Source organism: Mustelus asterias, chromosome 4 (assembly GCF_964213995.1).
Source record: "Mustelus asterias chromosome 4, sMusAst1.hap1.1, whole genome shotgun sequence".
Taxonomy (NCBI): domain Eukaryota; kingdom Metazoa; phylum Chordata; class Chondrichthyes; order Carcharhiniformes; family Triakidae; genus Mustelus; species Mustelus asterias.
In genome coordinates, this window is record NC_135804.1 from 146,980,923 (window position 1) to 146,994,987 (window position 14,065).

The following is a 14,065-nucleotide window of genomic DNA, read 5'->3' on the forward strand; positions in this document are numbered from 1 at the left end:
TGGAAATGAGATACAGATCAACTATTACCTCGTTGGTAGAACATGCTTTAAAGATAAATGGCCTACGAACGATCTTATGTTCTTGACAACACTCAAATGTCTAGGTGCTAAAACAAATTAAGACTTTATAGCACTTCCTGTATTTGCACAATTAGAAAAAATTCTCAATTAAAACCAATCGCTCTTTAGCACCATCCCGATTGGCTAAATTTATTGTCACCTGCTGTGAAGCTTTACAATACAATTAGGAATTTGATTAACAAATGCAAAGCAATTTGCCCACCTCCACGTTTCTTAGTTGTTTCCATTTTGTTCTTGGGATTTTTACTTCTAAACTCAGGTCCTCGAAAATTATCTTTGTCTTCATTCCATACTGGTTCGGGCTGTACAACTATTGTGCCTAAAAAAGTTGAGGAAGATTTTCAAATTATACTTTGTATACCAAATTTTAATGGTTTACAAAAAAATGTGAAATCTAATATTGCATTCTCTTTTCGGGAGATTGCAGGAGCCAATGACTTTGCTGAATGTCGGTACGGCACTGAACCAGCTCCATACAGTAGCATTACAGGCAGCGACAATGAACTATTCTTTTGATATTTCCTGCCAGTGAACAGTGCCTGGGTTCCAAACCTCCATTCTGACACAATTAAAAACCAATACTTCAGCACAAAGTAAAATTGTATTGCACTAATTGAAGGCATAGATTAGAGCACCAAAATTCTGCTCGCTTGTACATCAAAAGAGCACCCGGATATAAACAAACCTACGCACTTGTTCTTAGTACCCATCATGTCAACACATGATGCACTGTAGCTAGCATTATTTTGTTCCTTAAAGTAGTCTCTGCAGTTTAGAGTGCATTTGCAGCATTCTACAACTTCACTGCTAGATATTATAGCAGCCTTCATTTATAGAACAAATAATATTTTATCATCTAAAAAGATAACATTTTCAAAACCGCATGTTTGGACTCAATTAAAGAATTACAGCTCTGTATTTAGTTACAGTATTTACTATTTTTTAAAAGAAATAGGTAGAAGTAATTTTTTTTTGCTTTACCTACCCTTAGGCAAACTATTCACATCTAAATCGTTTGTGTCCTCAATCTTTGAAGTCAATTTTTCACAATCAGAAGCATTCTCATTTGACATTTCATCATCCGATACAACGTGTTTTGTCACAAACGTGGGCTTCCTACAATCAAAACCAAATTAAACAATGTTCGACCTTTGTAAAATTTCTCATTGTAATAAAGTATGATAGCATCATGTTTTGACAGTTACTGACAGTATAGTGATGACATTTCTAGCATCTCCATGCATTTCCCAAAATATCTCTTTCCAACATCTTTGTTGGATTTTGTTTTCACAGATGCCCATAGCTCTCCAAGCAAGTGGCTATTCTTATGCAAATTTAGAGCATACCATTGAGTACATTGTGGTCAAGCCGAACCTGTTCTCAGCTGACATGCATTCACACATTTTAGGAGCAGAAAACCTGGCTAATTTTCCATTCCCTAACCCAAGGAACATAGGATGAAATGAACAGTAGTGGGCTATTCTGCTGCTCGAGTTCACCAAACTCGGGGCTTTGCCCCTCTTTGAATAGTTTATAATAATCGGTCAGCTTTAAATTTAACAACTGATTTAGTATCAATTGGCATTTGCAGAAGAGAGTTCCAAACTTCCTCCATCCTTTATATGTACAAGGGTTTCCAATTTTACTCCTGAAAGCTCTGGCTCCAATTTTTATAGATCATGCCCTCGTCCAAGAATCCCCAATATCTCCCATGTGCCCCTTAATAGCTTAAAATTTTCAATCAAATCATCCCCACAATTTTCTAAATCCCAGGTGATACAACTTGAGTTTGTTAAATCTTTCCTAACTTAAGCCTTTGAGTTCCAGCACTCCATCCAAGGTCAATACATCCTTCCCAAGGTGGGGCATCCAAAACTGCTCAATGACTTTGAAGTGATGTAAGCGTTGCTATATCATTTCACCATTTTGTATTCAAGTCCTCTGGTTATAACGCCAGCATTTCATTCGCCTGATTATTTTATGTACCTATTCATAATGTTTTGATGATCAATGTACCTGGACTCTGAAGTGCTTTGGACCTCCACTAGCTTTCCACCAATTAGAAAGTACACCATTCTATGCTGTTTAGGTCCAAGTGGATGATTTCACATCTGCCTATAGCGAAATCCATTTGCCCATTAATTCTACTAACCCAAGACTGCTTAACCTAATGCTTCCATCAACAGCTTAGAGTACTTCTACCTCTCTCATTGATAACTGTAGATGCAGTTTGCCCTCCCCTTCATCCAAGCTTTTAATGAATACAGTGAAGAATTCAAACTGCACTGTCATGGGAGACCACTACTCACATTCTGTCAACTTGAGCACTCACTTGTTATCTCCTGTTCTCCAATTATTTGCAAATAAAGGTCAATAATTTGCCTTCAATTCTGAGTTTCAACTTCAGCTGTCTCTTTTAAGGAACTTCTATCAAAATTTCTTCTGTGGTGAAGCACAAAGGAAAAAAAACACTTTAAATTGGAGATTGAAGATGCAGAACCAGAGGTCCCAGCAGGCCTCTGCTCTCTGCACACACACTGGCAGAGAATGGCCGCACATGCGCAGTTGGTGCATTTTTGAATTTCCAGGCTGAAAAAAAGCCCTACACACATGCATGCTTCGTTTTTGAATTTTTCAATTGGAAACCACCTCTGCGGGATGTGAAACAGCAACCTAGAAGAGGAGTGCCAGTAGAGATGGGATCCAAGGGAAGAGGATACAGCAGGGGCACAGAGAGCAGGTCCCAAATACTTCAATATAGTACAAATATACAAATACTACAATACTTGAGGAAGCAGGGGGGCTGCAGAAGGACTTGGACAGGTTAGGAGAGTGGGCAAAGAAGTGGTAAATGGAATACAATTTGAAAAGTGAGAGGTTATGCACTTTGCTAAGTTTGTATCATCCGCAAACTTAAGTGCCTTCAGTTCCTTCCTCCAAATCTTTAATGTATATTGTGAAAAGTTGGGGTCCCAGCACTGACCAGACACACTAGTCAGCGGCTGCCATCCTGAAAAAGACCCCTTTATCCCCACTGTCTCTGCCTTTTACCAATCAGCCAATCCTCTATCCATGACAGGAACGCACCCTTAACACCATGGGCACTTAACTTATTTAACAGTCTCCTATGCAGAAAAGATTGAAACCCTGGAGGTGGATCCTTGTGGAAGGCACCCAAGTGAAAACAATGAGAGAATTCCAAGGTAAGTTCTTTGAGCGTGAGAAAGACGAGAGTTTCAGTGAAACGACTGACTCATCATGTGACAAGTGTCTGGACGGATGATGAGAAAGCCATAGAATCTACTTCTGACACCCATCACTTGATTATGGAACGTGATGTGTATCTACAGTTCACATGTACTTACTCTGATGTACAAGATTGATCTTCTAAATTGTGTAATTGTTACAAATTGGAATGCATCTATAAAATATATAATTAAGTTGAGGGAATAATGTGATTTGACTCTCGTATTTGTCTTAAAATCTTTCTAATACAATGTGGGTCGCTTTTTGGTTTAATAAACGTTTTATTATTTGCATTAAAAATACACAAGCTGACTGAATGTGTTCAGTAACTGTCCTCCTGTTTCTAAAAAACAACAATTAGGATCCATCAATTAAGGTTCCCGTCTGTTTGGGTTTAACCTCCGTCTGTTTGGGTTTAACCTCCGTCTGTTTGGGTTTAACCTCCGTCTGTTTGGGTTTAACCTCCGTCTGTTTGGGTTTAACCTCCGTCTGTTTGGGTTTAACCTCCGTCTGTTTGGGTTTAACCTCCGTCTGTTTGGGTTTAACCTCCGTCTGTTTGGGTTTAACCTCCGTCTGTTTGGGTTTAACCTCCGTCTGTTTGGGTTTAACCTCCGTCTGTTTGGGTTTAACCTCCGTCTGTTTGGGTTTAACCTCCGTCTGTTTGGGTTTAACCTCCGTCTGTTTGGGTTTAACCTCCGTCTGTTTGGGTTTAACCTCCGTCTGTTTGGGTTTAACCTCCGTCTGTTTGGGTTTAACCTCCGTCTGTTTGGGTTTAACCTCCGTCTGTTTGGGTTTAACCTCCGTCTGTTTGGGTTTAACCTCCGTCTGTTTGGGTTTAACCTCCGTCTGTTTGGGTTTAACCTCCGTCTGTTTGGGTTTAACCTCCGTCTGTTTGGGTTTAACCTCCGTCTGTTTGGGTTTAACCTCCGTCTGTTTGGGTTTAACCTCCGCCTAGAGTCTCCCACCCTCCCCCCTCCTCTAACCTAAAAAAAAGGACTGAGTGAGAGCAGGTAAGCTTTTTTTTCCCTCTTTCATTTCTTAGTATGGGAAGTTAGCAGGGATGTCAGTGCAGGCAGTGCAATGTTCCTCCTGTGGGATGTTTGAGGTGGGTGTCCCAGCTGAGTACACTTGCAGGAAGTGCGTCCAATTCCAGCTCCTTGAAGACAGTGTTAGGGATCTGGAGCTGGATGAACTTCGGATCATTCGGGAGGCAGAGGTGGTCATAGATAGAAGCTTCAGGGATGTAGTTACTCTGAAGAATGAAGATAAATGGGTGACGGTGAGAGTGGCTGGGAGGATGCAGTCAGTACAGGGATCTCCTGTGGTCATTCCCCTCAGCAACAAGTATACTGCTTTGGATACTGTTGTGTGTGTGTGTGTGTGTGTGTGTGTGGGGGGGGGGGGGGGGGGTGCCGCCAGGGTCCGTGACATCTCGGACCGTGTTTTCAGGATCCTTAAGGGAGAGGGGGAACAGTCACAAGTCATGGTACACATCGGTACCAACGACACAGGCAAGAGAAGGGACAGGGATTTAAAACAGGAATTTAGGGAGCTAGGGTGGAAGCTGAGAGCCAGGACAAACCATGTTGTCATCTCTGGTTTGTTGCCGGTGCCACGTGCTAGCGAGTTGAGGAACAGGGAGAGTGCAGATAAACACGTGGCTGCAGGGATGGTGTAGGAGGGAGGGTTTCAGTTTCATGGATAATTGGAACACATTCTGGGGGAGGTGGAACCTGTACAAACAGGACAGTTTGCACCTGAATCAGAGGGGCACCAATATCCTGGGAGGGAAATTTGCTACGGTTTTTCAGGGGGGGGGGTTTAAACTAATTTGTCAGGGGGATGGGAAAACGAGCTGTAGTCCAGAAGCCAGTGTTGAGTGTAGCGAGGTGCTGAGGAGGGTATCATGGTCGCAGGAGTGTACCGGCAGACAGGAAGGTGGGTTGAAGTGTGTCTACTTCAATGCAAGGAGCATCCGGAATAAGGTAGGTGAACATGGAGCGTGGATTGGTACTTGGGACTACGATGTTGTGGCCATTACGGAGACATGGTTAGAACAGTGACAGGAATGGTTGTTGGAAGTTCCGGGGTATAGATGTTCCAGTAAGAGTAGGGAAGATGGTAAAAGGAGGTGGTGGAGTGGCATTGTTAATCAAGGATAGTTTAACAGCTGCTGAAAGGCAGTTCGAGGGGGATCTGCACACTGAGGTAATATGGGCTGAAGTTAGAAATAGGACAGGAGCGGTCACATTGTTGGGGGTTTTCTATAGGCCCCCAAATAGTAATAGAAATGTGGAGGAAGAAATTGCAAAGCAGATTATGGATAGGTGTGGAGGTCACAGAATAGTTGTCATGGGTGACTTTAACTTTCCAAATATTGATTGGAACCTTTATAGGTCAAATAGTTCGGATGGGGCAGTTTTTGCTCTGTGTGCAGGAGGATTTCCTGACAATATGTGGATAGGCCAACAAGAGGTGGGGCCACATTGGACTTGGTACTGGGTAATGAACCAGGCCAAGTGCTAGATTTGGTTGTGGGAGAGCACTTTGGAGATAGTGACCACAATTCGGTGTCTTTCATTATTGCAATGGAGGGGGATAGGGCCGGACGGCAGGGCAAGGTTTATAATTGGGGGAGGGGCAATTATGATGCGATTAGGCAAGAATTAGGGAGCATAAAATGGGAACAGAAACTGTCAGGGAAAGGCACAAATGAAAAGCGGAGCTTGTTCAAGGAACAAATACTGCGTGTCCTTGATAGGCATGTCCCTGTCAGGCAGGGAGGAAATGGCCGAGTGAGGGAACCATGGTTCACAAAAGATGCTGAATGTCTTGTCAAGAGGAAAAAGGAAGCGTATGTAAGGATGAGAAAACAAGGTTCAATTGGGTCACTTGAGGGTTACAAGGTAGCAAGGAATGAGCTAAAAAAAAGGGCTTAGGAGAGCTAGGAGGGGGCATGAGAAGTCCTGGCGGGTCGGATCAAGGAAAACCCCAAGGCTTTTTACTCGTGAGAAATAAAAGAATGACCAGGGTGAGGTTAGGGCCGGTCAAAGATAGTAGTGAGAACTTGTGCATGGAGTCAGAAGAGATAGGAGAGGCAATGAAGGAATACTTTTCTTCAGTGTTCACCGAAAGGGACCATGTTTTTGAGGATGAGAGTGGGATACAGGCTGATAGGCTGGAGGAGGCAGATGTTCCGAGGGAAGGTGTATTAGCAATTTTGAAAAATCTGAGGGTCGATAAGTCCCCTGGGCCAGATGGGAAACATCCTAGGATTCTTTGGGAGGCAACGGATGAGATTGCAGAGCCTTTGGCTTTGATCTTTGGATCCTCACGGTCCACAGGGATAGTGCCAGAGGACTGGAGAGTGGCGAATGTCATTCCTCTGTTCAAGAAAGGAAATAGGAATGACCCTGGTAATTATAGGCCAGTTAGTCTTACTTCGGTGGTCAGAAAGTTAATGGAAAAGGATGAGGGATAGGATTTATGACCATTTGGAAAGATGCAGCTTAATCCGTGATAGTCAGCATGGATTCGTGAAGGGCAAGTCTTGCATCACAAATTTGATTGAATTCTTTGAGGAGGTAACTAAGTGTGTAGATGAAGGTAGAGTAGTTGATGTCATATACATGGATTTTAGTAAGGCGTTTGATAAGGTTCCCCATGGTAGGCTCATGAAATAAGGTGGTGTGGGATAGAGGGAAATTTGGTCGATTGGATAAGTAACTGGCTATCTCATAGAAGACAGAGGATGCGGGTGGATGGAAAATTTTCAGACTGGAGACCAGTTACCAGCGGTGTACCAGAGAGATCAGTGCTGGGTCCTCTGCTATTTGTGATTTTTATCAATGACTTGGAGGAGGAGGCTGAAGGGTGGGTCAGTAAATTTGCTGATGACACCAAGATTGGTGGAGTAGTGGATGAGGTGGAGGGCTGTTGTAGACTGCAAAGAGACACTGATAGGATGCAGAGCTGGGCCAAAAAATGGCAGATGGAGTTTTACCCTGATAAGTGCAAGCTGATTCATTTTGGTAGACAAATTTGAATGCGGATTACAGGGTCAACGGCAGGGTTCTGAGGAATGTGGAGGAACAGAGAGATCTTGGGGTTCATATCCACAAATCTCTGAAGGTTGCCACTCAAGTGGATAGAGCCGTGAAGAAGGCCTATAGTGTATTAGCTTTTATTAACAGGGGGTTGGAGTTTAAGAACCGTGGGGTTATGCTGCAACTGTACAGGACCTTGGTGAGACTACATTTGGAATAGTGTGCGCAGTTCTGGTCACCTCACTATAAGAAGGATGTGGAAGCATTGGAGAGAGTGCAGAGGAGATTTACCAGGATGCTGCCTGGTTTGGAGGGTAGGTCTTATGAGGAAAGGTTGAGGGAGCTAGGGCTTTTCTCTTGAGCGGAGGAGGATGAGAGGCGACTTAATAGAGGTTTATAAGATAAGGGGGAATAGATAGAGTGGACATTCAGAGACTATTTCCTCGGGTGAATGTAGCTGTTACTAGGGGGCATAACTATAACGTTCATGGTGGGGGATATAGAAGGGATGTCAGGGGTAGGTTCTTTACTCAGTGGTTGGGGTGTGGAATGGACTGCCTGATGTGAGAATGGAGTCAGACACTTTAGGAACTTTCAAGTGGTGATTAGATAGGCACACGGAGCACACCAGAATGATAGGGAGTGGGATAGCTTGATCTTGGTTTCAGACAAAGCTCGGCACAACATCAAGGGCCGAAGGGCCTGTTCTGTGCTGTTCTATTAACATATGATAAGCTTCCAGATGAACAACCACTTGTAGGAAGTATCAGAGCAGTGTCTGCAGAATTAAACCAACCTTAAGTCACCATCTTAATGAAAGCAATAGAAACACCTGGTCATCATCGAAGTGGTGAACAAGAGAGTCTAAATTAATCCAAAGCTTGAATTCAACCTTAGAGTTCAGCAGCATTTTAAATTCAAATGCAAAATTGTTCATTCAAAGAAATGTAAATCAATTCTGAAGAGTCCGATTGGACTCAAAACTCAAACTCTTGCTCCACCAATGCTGCTATGCCTGCTGAGTTTTGCCAGCACTTCACTTTTACTTCAGCTCTCCAGCGTTCTCTAGTATTTTGCTTTTAATTAAATTATATTATTGTATTTCCTCCAAAATCCTTGCGAATGGGTAGTCATTAACTATCTAGGTCAATGGGCAGAAAAGAGAAATTTAATCCCTCACCAATTCCTTTCAATATATTGTTATTTTTTAAAAGCTGGAAAAAGACTGTACAACAGTAGGATAGCACACAGTACTTGCACCTCTGCAGTTCAGGCTGTTGAATATTAGTTGCAAGGCTTTGATGAAATGAGCAATGCTGCCTTAACAGAGCTCATGTGTAAATTCACTGCCATCCATATAGACTCCAGCTTAGATTTGATTTGTCACATGTATTGAGATATAGTGAAAAGTATGGGGTTTTTTTGCACATTGTACAGACAAAACACACTATTCAGAGTACATAGGGAGAAGAAAAGAACAGGGTGCAGAATATAGTGTTGCAGTCACAGATAGGGTGTAGATAAAGATCTGCTTAATATACGATAGGTCCATTCAAAAGTCTGATTGCAGCAGGGAAGAAGCTGTTCATGGGTCAGTTTTTGCACCCCCCCCCCCCCCCCCCCCGCCCCCCCGAGGAGGAAGGTGGAAGAGAGCACGTCTGCGATGCATGGGGTCCTTGATTATGTTGGCTGCTTTTCCGACACAGCAAAAAGTGCAGACGGAGTCAATGGATGGGAGGCTGGCACATGACATCCAGCTGCTGTTCAAATTAAAGTCTTCGTCATGCATTTCAAGTACTTTATTAAATCATGGGCAAGTTTGTTCCAATGATGTTTGGTGCTGTAAACTCCCTTTCCCAGCATTCCAAATGGAAGTGCCAACTACCTCAATAAAAGAAAAGGTACATGAAAGCAAGCATTTCTACATCAAGGGATGCATCATGGTCTTCAACGGTATTGGGTGTTTGCTGTAGCAAGGAAACCAGTGTTGCTGCATATGCAGTGCTACAATCGCTTCAGCAAGAAAAACGAATTTGTAATTCTTGCTTGGCGATGCACTACTCCTTGGAAGTATTTCTCAGCACAAGATTTCTCTTCAAGTAACCTTCAAATTGCCAAAATCAAACAAATGTGATGCTAGTCACATCCTTGAAAATAGAATTCAAAATTCATTTAACCTCACCAATGACAAACAACTTTTAAAATTCCTAGAAAAATTGCACTTCTTTTTTTACACACGGCACGGTAGCACAGTGGTTAGCACTGCTGCTTCACAGCTCCAGGGTGCCAGGTTCGATTCCCGGCTCGGGTCACTGTCTGTGTGGAGTTTGCACATTCTCCTCGTGTCTGCGTGCGTTTCCTCCGGGTGCTCCGGTTTCCTCCCACAGTCCAAAGATGTGTGGGTTAGGTTGATTGGCCAGGTTAAAAATTGCCCCTTAGAAACCATAGAAACCCTACAGTGCAGAAGGAGGCCATTCAGCCCATCGAGTCTGCACCGACCACAATCCCACCCAGGCCCCACCCCCACTTATTTACCCGCTAATACCTCTAACCTACGCATCTCAGGACTCTAAGGGGCAATTTTTAACCTGGCCAATCAGCCTAACCCGCACATCTTTGGACTGTGGGAGGAAACCGGAGCACCCGGGAGGAAACCCACGCAGACACGAGGAGAATGTGCAAACTCCACACAGACAGTGACCCGAGCCGGGAATCGAACCTGGGACCCTGGAGCTGTGAAGCAGCAGTGCTAACCACTGTGCTACCGTGCCGTAACCTACCAAGATGCGTAGGTTAGAGGGATTAGCGGGTAAATATGTGGGGGTAGGGCCTGGGTGGGACTGTGGTCGGTGCAGACTCGATGGGCCGAATGGCCTCCTTCTGCACTGTAGGGTTTCTATGATTTCTATGACTAGCAATCGACTACAAGCAACACTGGAACTGGGACAAAGTATTGGCACAAAATTGGGTGTACAAGTTCAATAAGATCCACCACATGCAAGTTTTAGCTGTGGGAAGGTAATGGATGGAACTGCGAAGAAAGTCTGTGCTTCATTTTTTGTGAATACATTACAAAAACTGAGTAGTTATCCTACTCTTTGGCTTTATGATGTGGATAGTCCCAGCTCCAATTCATCTACTTGCAAAATGCGAAGTGATGCATTTTGGTGGGAATAATGTAGGGAGGAGCTACACGATAAATGGAAGAACCATAAAGGGTGTAGATACGCAGAGGGACCTGGGTGTGCAAGTCCACAGATCTTTGAAGGTGACGTCACAGGTGGAGAAGGTGGTGAAGAAGGCATATGGCATGCTTGCCTTTATAGGACGGGGCATAGAGTATAAGAGTTGGGGTCTGATGTTGCAGATGTATAGAACGTTGGTTCGGCCGCATTTGGAATACTGCGTCCAGTTCTGGTCGCCACACTACCAGAAGGACGTGGAGGCTTTGGAGAGAGTACAGAGGAGGTTTACCAGGATGTTGCCTGGTATGGAGGGGCTTGGTTATGAGGAGAGATTGAGGAAACTGGGGTTGTTCTCCTTGGAAAGACGGAGGATGAGGGGAGACTTAATAGAGGTGTATAAAATTATGAAAGGCATAGATAGGGTGAACGGTGGGAAGCTTTTCCCCGGGTCGGTGGTGACGTTCACGAGGGGTCATAGGTTCAAGGTGAAGGGGGGGAGGTTTAACACAGATATCAGAAGGACATATTTCACACAGAGGGTCGTGGGGGCCTGGAATGTGTTGCCGGGCAAGGTGGTGGAGGCGGACACACTGGGAACGTTTAAGACTTATCTAGACAGCTATATGAACGGAGTGGGAATGGAGGGATACAAAAGAGTGGTCTAGTTTGGACCAGGGAGCGGCGCGGGCTAATTGTTCCTTGTTTCTCGTTTCAAGGCTTCATTCTATGATCATCTTGCTGGTGCCAGTACAGAGCGAGACTGCGGATAGTTGGGAACCTGTCTCGGGGGCAGGGAATTCATATGGTGTTCGTGGAAGTGGAAATGACTAGGGTTGGGAAGCATTTTCCGATCAGGGCCATTGTGATCTCCTGGACTCGTTTCGATCGCCTCAGGGGGTCGGAGAGGAATTTCCCAGATTTTTTTTCCCCATATTGGCCCTGGGGTTTTCACTCTGGGTTTTTGCCTCTCCCTGGAGATCACATGGTCTGGAATGGGGGGGTGGGGGTGAGTTAATAGGTTGTGATGAACAAAGCATCGTAGCTGTGAGGGACAGCTCGGTGGATAGGGTATTGGTATGTAGATAGGCTGGAAAATTGGGCGGGGATCCTGGATTCAGGATTCAATCCTGGACCGGGGAGCGGCGCGGGCTTGGAGGGCCGAAGGGCCTGTTCCTGTGCTGTATTGTTCTTTGTACTGAAAATTACATGTTAAAAACACCAAGAAGTTCTATAATCCCATTTAACAAAAATGAAAACTGACTCAGTTGGCATAATCTAATAGGACATTAATAAAAGTTGTACAGAATGTGACCCTTAAAATACCAACTAAATTTCCAGAATAACAAAATGGGAATTTCACCAACTCTAAACAGTAACTCAAATGATTTGTGATCATACATTTGTAAATTTCATACAGTAAATTTTAATTTGAAGTAGATGAATTGGAGCTGGGACTATCCACATCATAAAGCCAACGAGTAGGATAACTACTCAGTTTTTGTAATGTATTCACAAAAAATGAAGCACAGACTTTCTTCAACTTGCAGAGTGCACCCATTCTTTAATTCTAACATATGAACTAGAAGGTGTAAGCCACTCAGCCCCCCCGAGCCGCCTTAGCCATTCAATAAGATCATGGCTGATTTAAGAACAAAGAACAATACAGCACAGGAACAGGCCCTTCGGCCCTCCAAACCCACGCCACTCCCTGGTCCAAACTAGACCATTCTTTTGTATCCCTCCATTCCCATTCCGTTCATGTGGCTATCTTGATAAGTCTTAAACGTTCCCAGTGTGTCCGCCTCCACCACCTTGCCCGGCAGCGCATTCCAGGCTCCCACCACCGTCTGTGTAAAATACGTCCTTCTGATATCAGTGTTAAACCTCCCCCCCGCCTCACCTTGAACCTAATTGCAACCTCAACCCCACATTCCTGCCTACTCCTGATAACCTTTCACCCCTTGCTAATCAAGAATCTATCCAACTGCGGCTTAAAAATGTTCAAAGACTCTGCTTTCACTGCCTTTTGGAGGAGAAGTATTCCAAAGACTCATGACCCTCAAAAAATTCTCATCCATCTTAAATGAGCTACCTCTTTTTAAACCGTAAAACCTAAATCTAGATTCTACATCCACCCTGTCACGACTCCTCAAAGGTAACGGTTCTCATTAAAAAAATTCTGCCTGTGGCCTGTTTTCAATTTTAAAACCAATTATTAAATGTGAGTGAGGGTAGGCAAATTAAAAATATGAACTTGTCTACTCTGGCAGGAAAAACAGCAAAGCAGCAATTTTACTGAAATGGAGAGAGATTGCCAAACTCGATAGTACAGAGAGATAGAAATCATAGAAACCCTACAGTGCAGGCCATTCGGCCCATCGAGTCTGCACCGACCACAATCCCACCCAGGCCCTACCCCCACATATTTACCCGCTAATCCCTCTAACCTACGCATCCCAGGACTCTAAGGGGCAATTTTTAACCTGGCCAATCAACCTAACCCGCACATCTTTGGACTGTGGGAGGAAACCGGAGCACCCGGAGGAAACCCATGCAGACACGAGGAGAATGTGCAAACTCCACACAGACAGTGACCCAAGCCGGGAATCGAACCCGGGACCCTGGAGCTGTGAAGCAGCAGTGCTAACCACTGTGCTACCGTGCCACTCATGATACATGTGTCCAGGTGCATGAATCACAAATTATTAGTATACAGCAAATGGAATATTGGTATTTAAAGTTTATTTATTAGTCACAAGTAGGCTTACATTCACACTGCAATAAAGTTACTGTGAAAATCCCCTAGTCACCACACTTTTATTGCAAGGGGAATGGAACATACAAGCAGGGAAGTTTTACTGCAGGTTTCCTCTGGGTGCTCTGGCTTCTTCCCACAGTCCAAAGATGTACAGGTTAGGTGGATTAGCCATGGTAAATGTGAGGGTTTACGGGGGTTGGCAAGATGCTCTTTCAGAAAGTCAGTGCAGACTGGATGGGCCAATTGTTTTCTCTCTAAGGCCATTAGTATGTGGAATTATTTATCCATAAAAGTAGCAACGGCCGAGTCTTTACATTTATTAAAGTCAGAGTTAGATAGATTTATGACAGACAAGGGTGTCAAGCCTGATTAGGGTGGGGAGGTGCAAAATGCACTTGAAACGTAACCATAATCTTATTAAATGGCAGGGCAAGCTCAAATGGGCCAAATGGCCCACTCCTGCTTCCAAGTCCTATGTTTCTATGGTCAATATAGTTGGCCTCATCCGGCAGGAAGACTGATCAGCAAGAGATCTTAGAAAATAGACTGATCATTCTGTAGGTATTCTCCACTTTGATTTGAACTACCACAAATACTGTGAAAAACTAACCAATTTTTCAATTACAACCCCATCATCTATTCACCAATTCATCTCTGATCTTCATTTCAATGTGGAACGCCCAGGAAAATTAAAATGGCAAAGACTGCCCAAATCCAGATATGCCGATGCAGCACTAGAACAAACAGGT

The 14,065-nt window shown here is 44.0% G+C and overlaps 1 protein-coding gene across 9 annotated transcripts in view; it reads right to left on the reverse strand.

The window, feature by feature from the left end:
- atrx (ATRX chromatin remodeler) overlaps positions 1–14,065 on the reverse strand; it is a 178,298-nt gene that overhangs the window by 131,526 nt on the left and 32,707 nt on the right. For 8 of the 9 annotated variants that reach the window (XM_078211911.1, XM_078211909.1, XM_078211912.1 and 5 more), the window contains 2 exons: positions 1,067–1,197; positions 284–400 (listed from right to left, as the gene is read on the reverse strand). In XM_078211911.1, the coding sequence (XP_078068037.1) occupies positions 284–400; positions 1,067–1,197 (248 nt within the window). Of the gene's footprint in view, positions 1–283; positions 401–1,066; positions 1,198–2,413; positions 2,524–14,065 lie in introns of those variants that run through there. The other variant, XM_078211914.1, reaches the window with a different exon arrangement.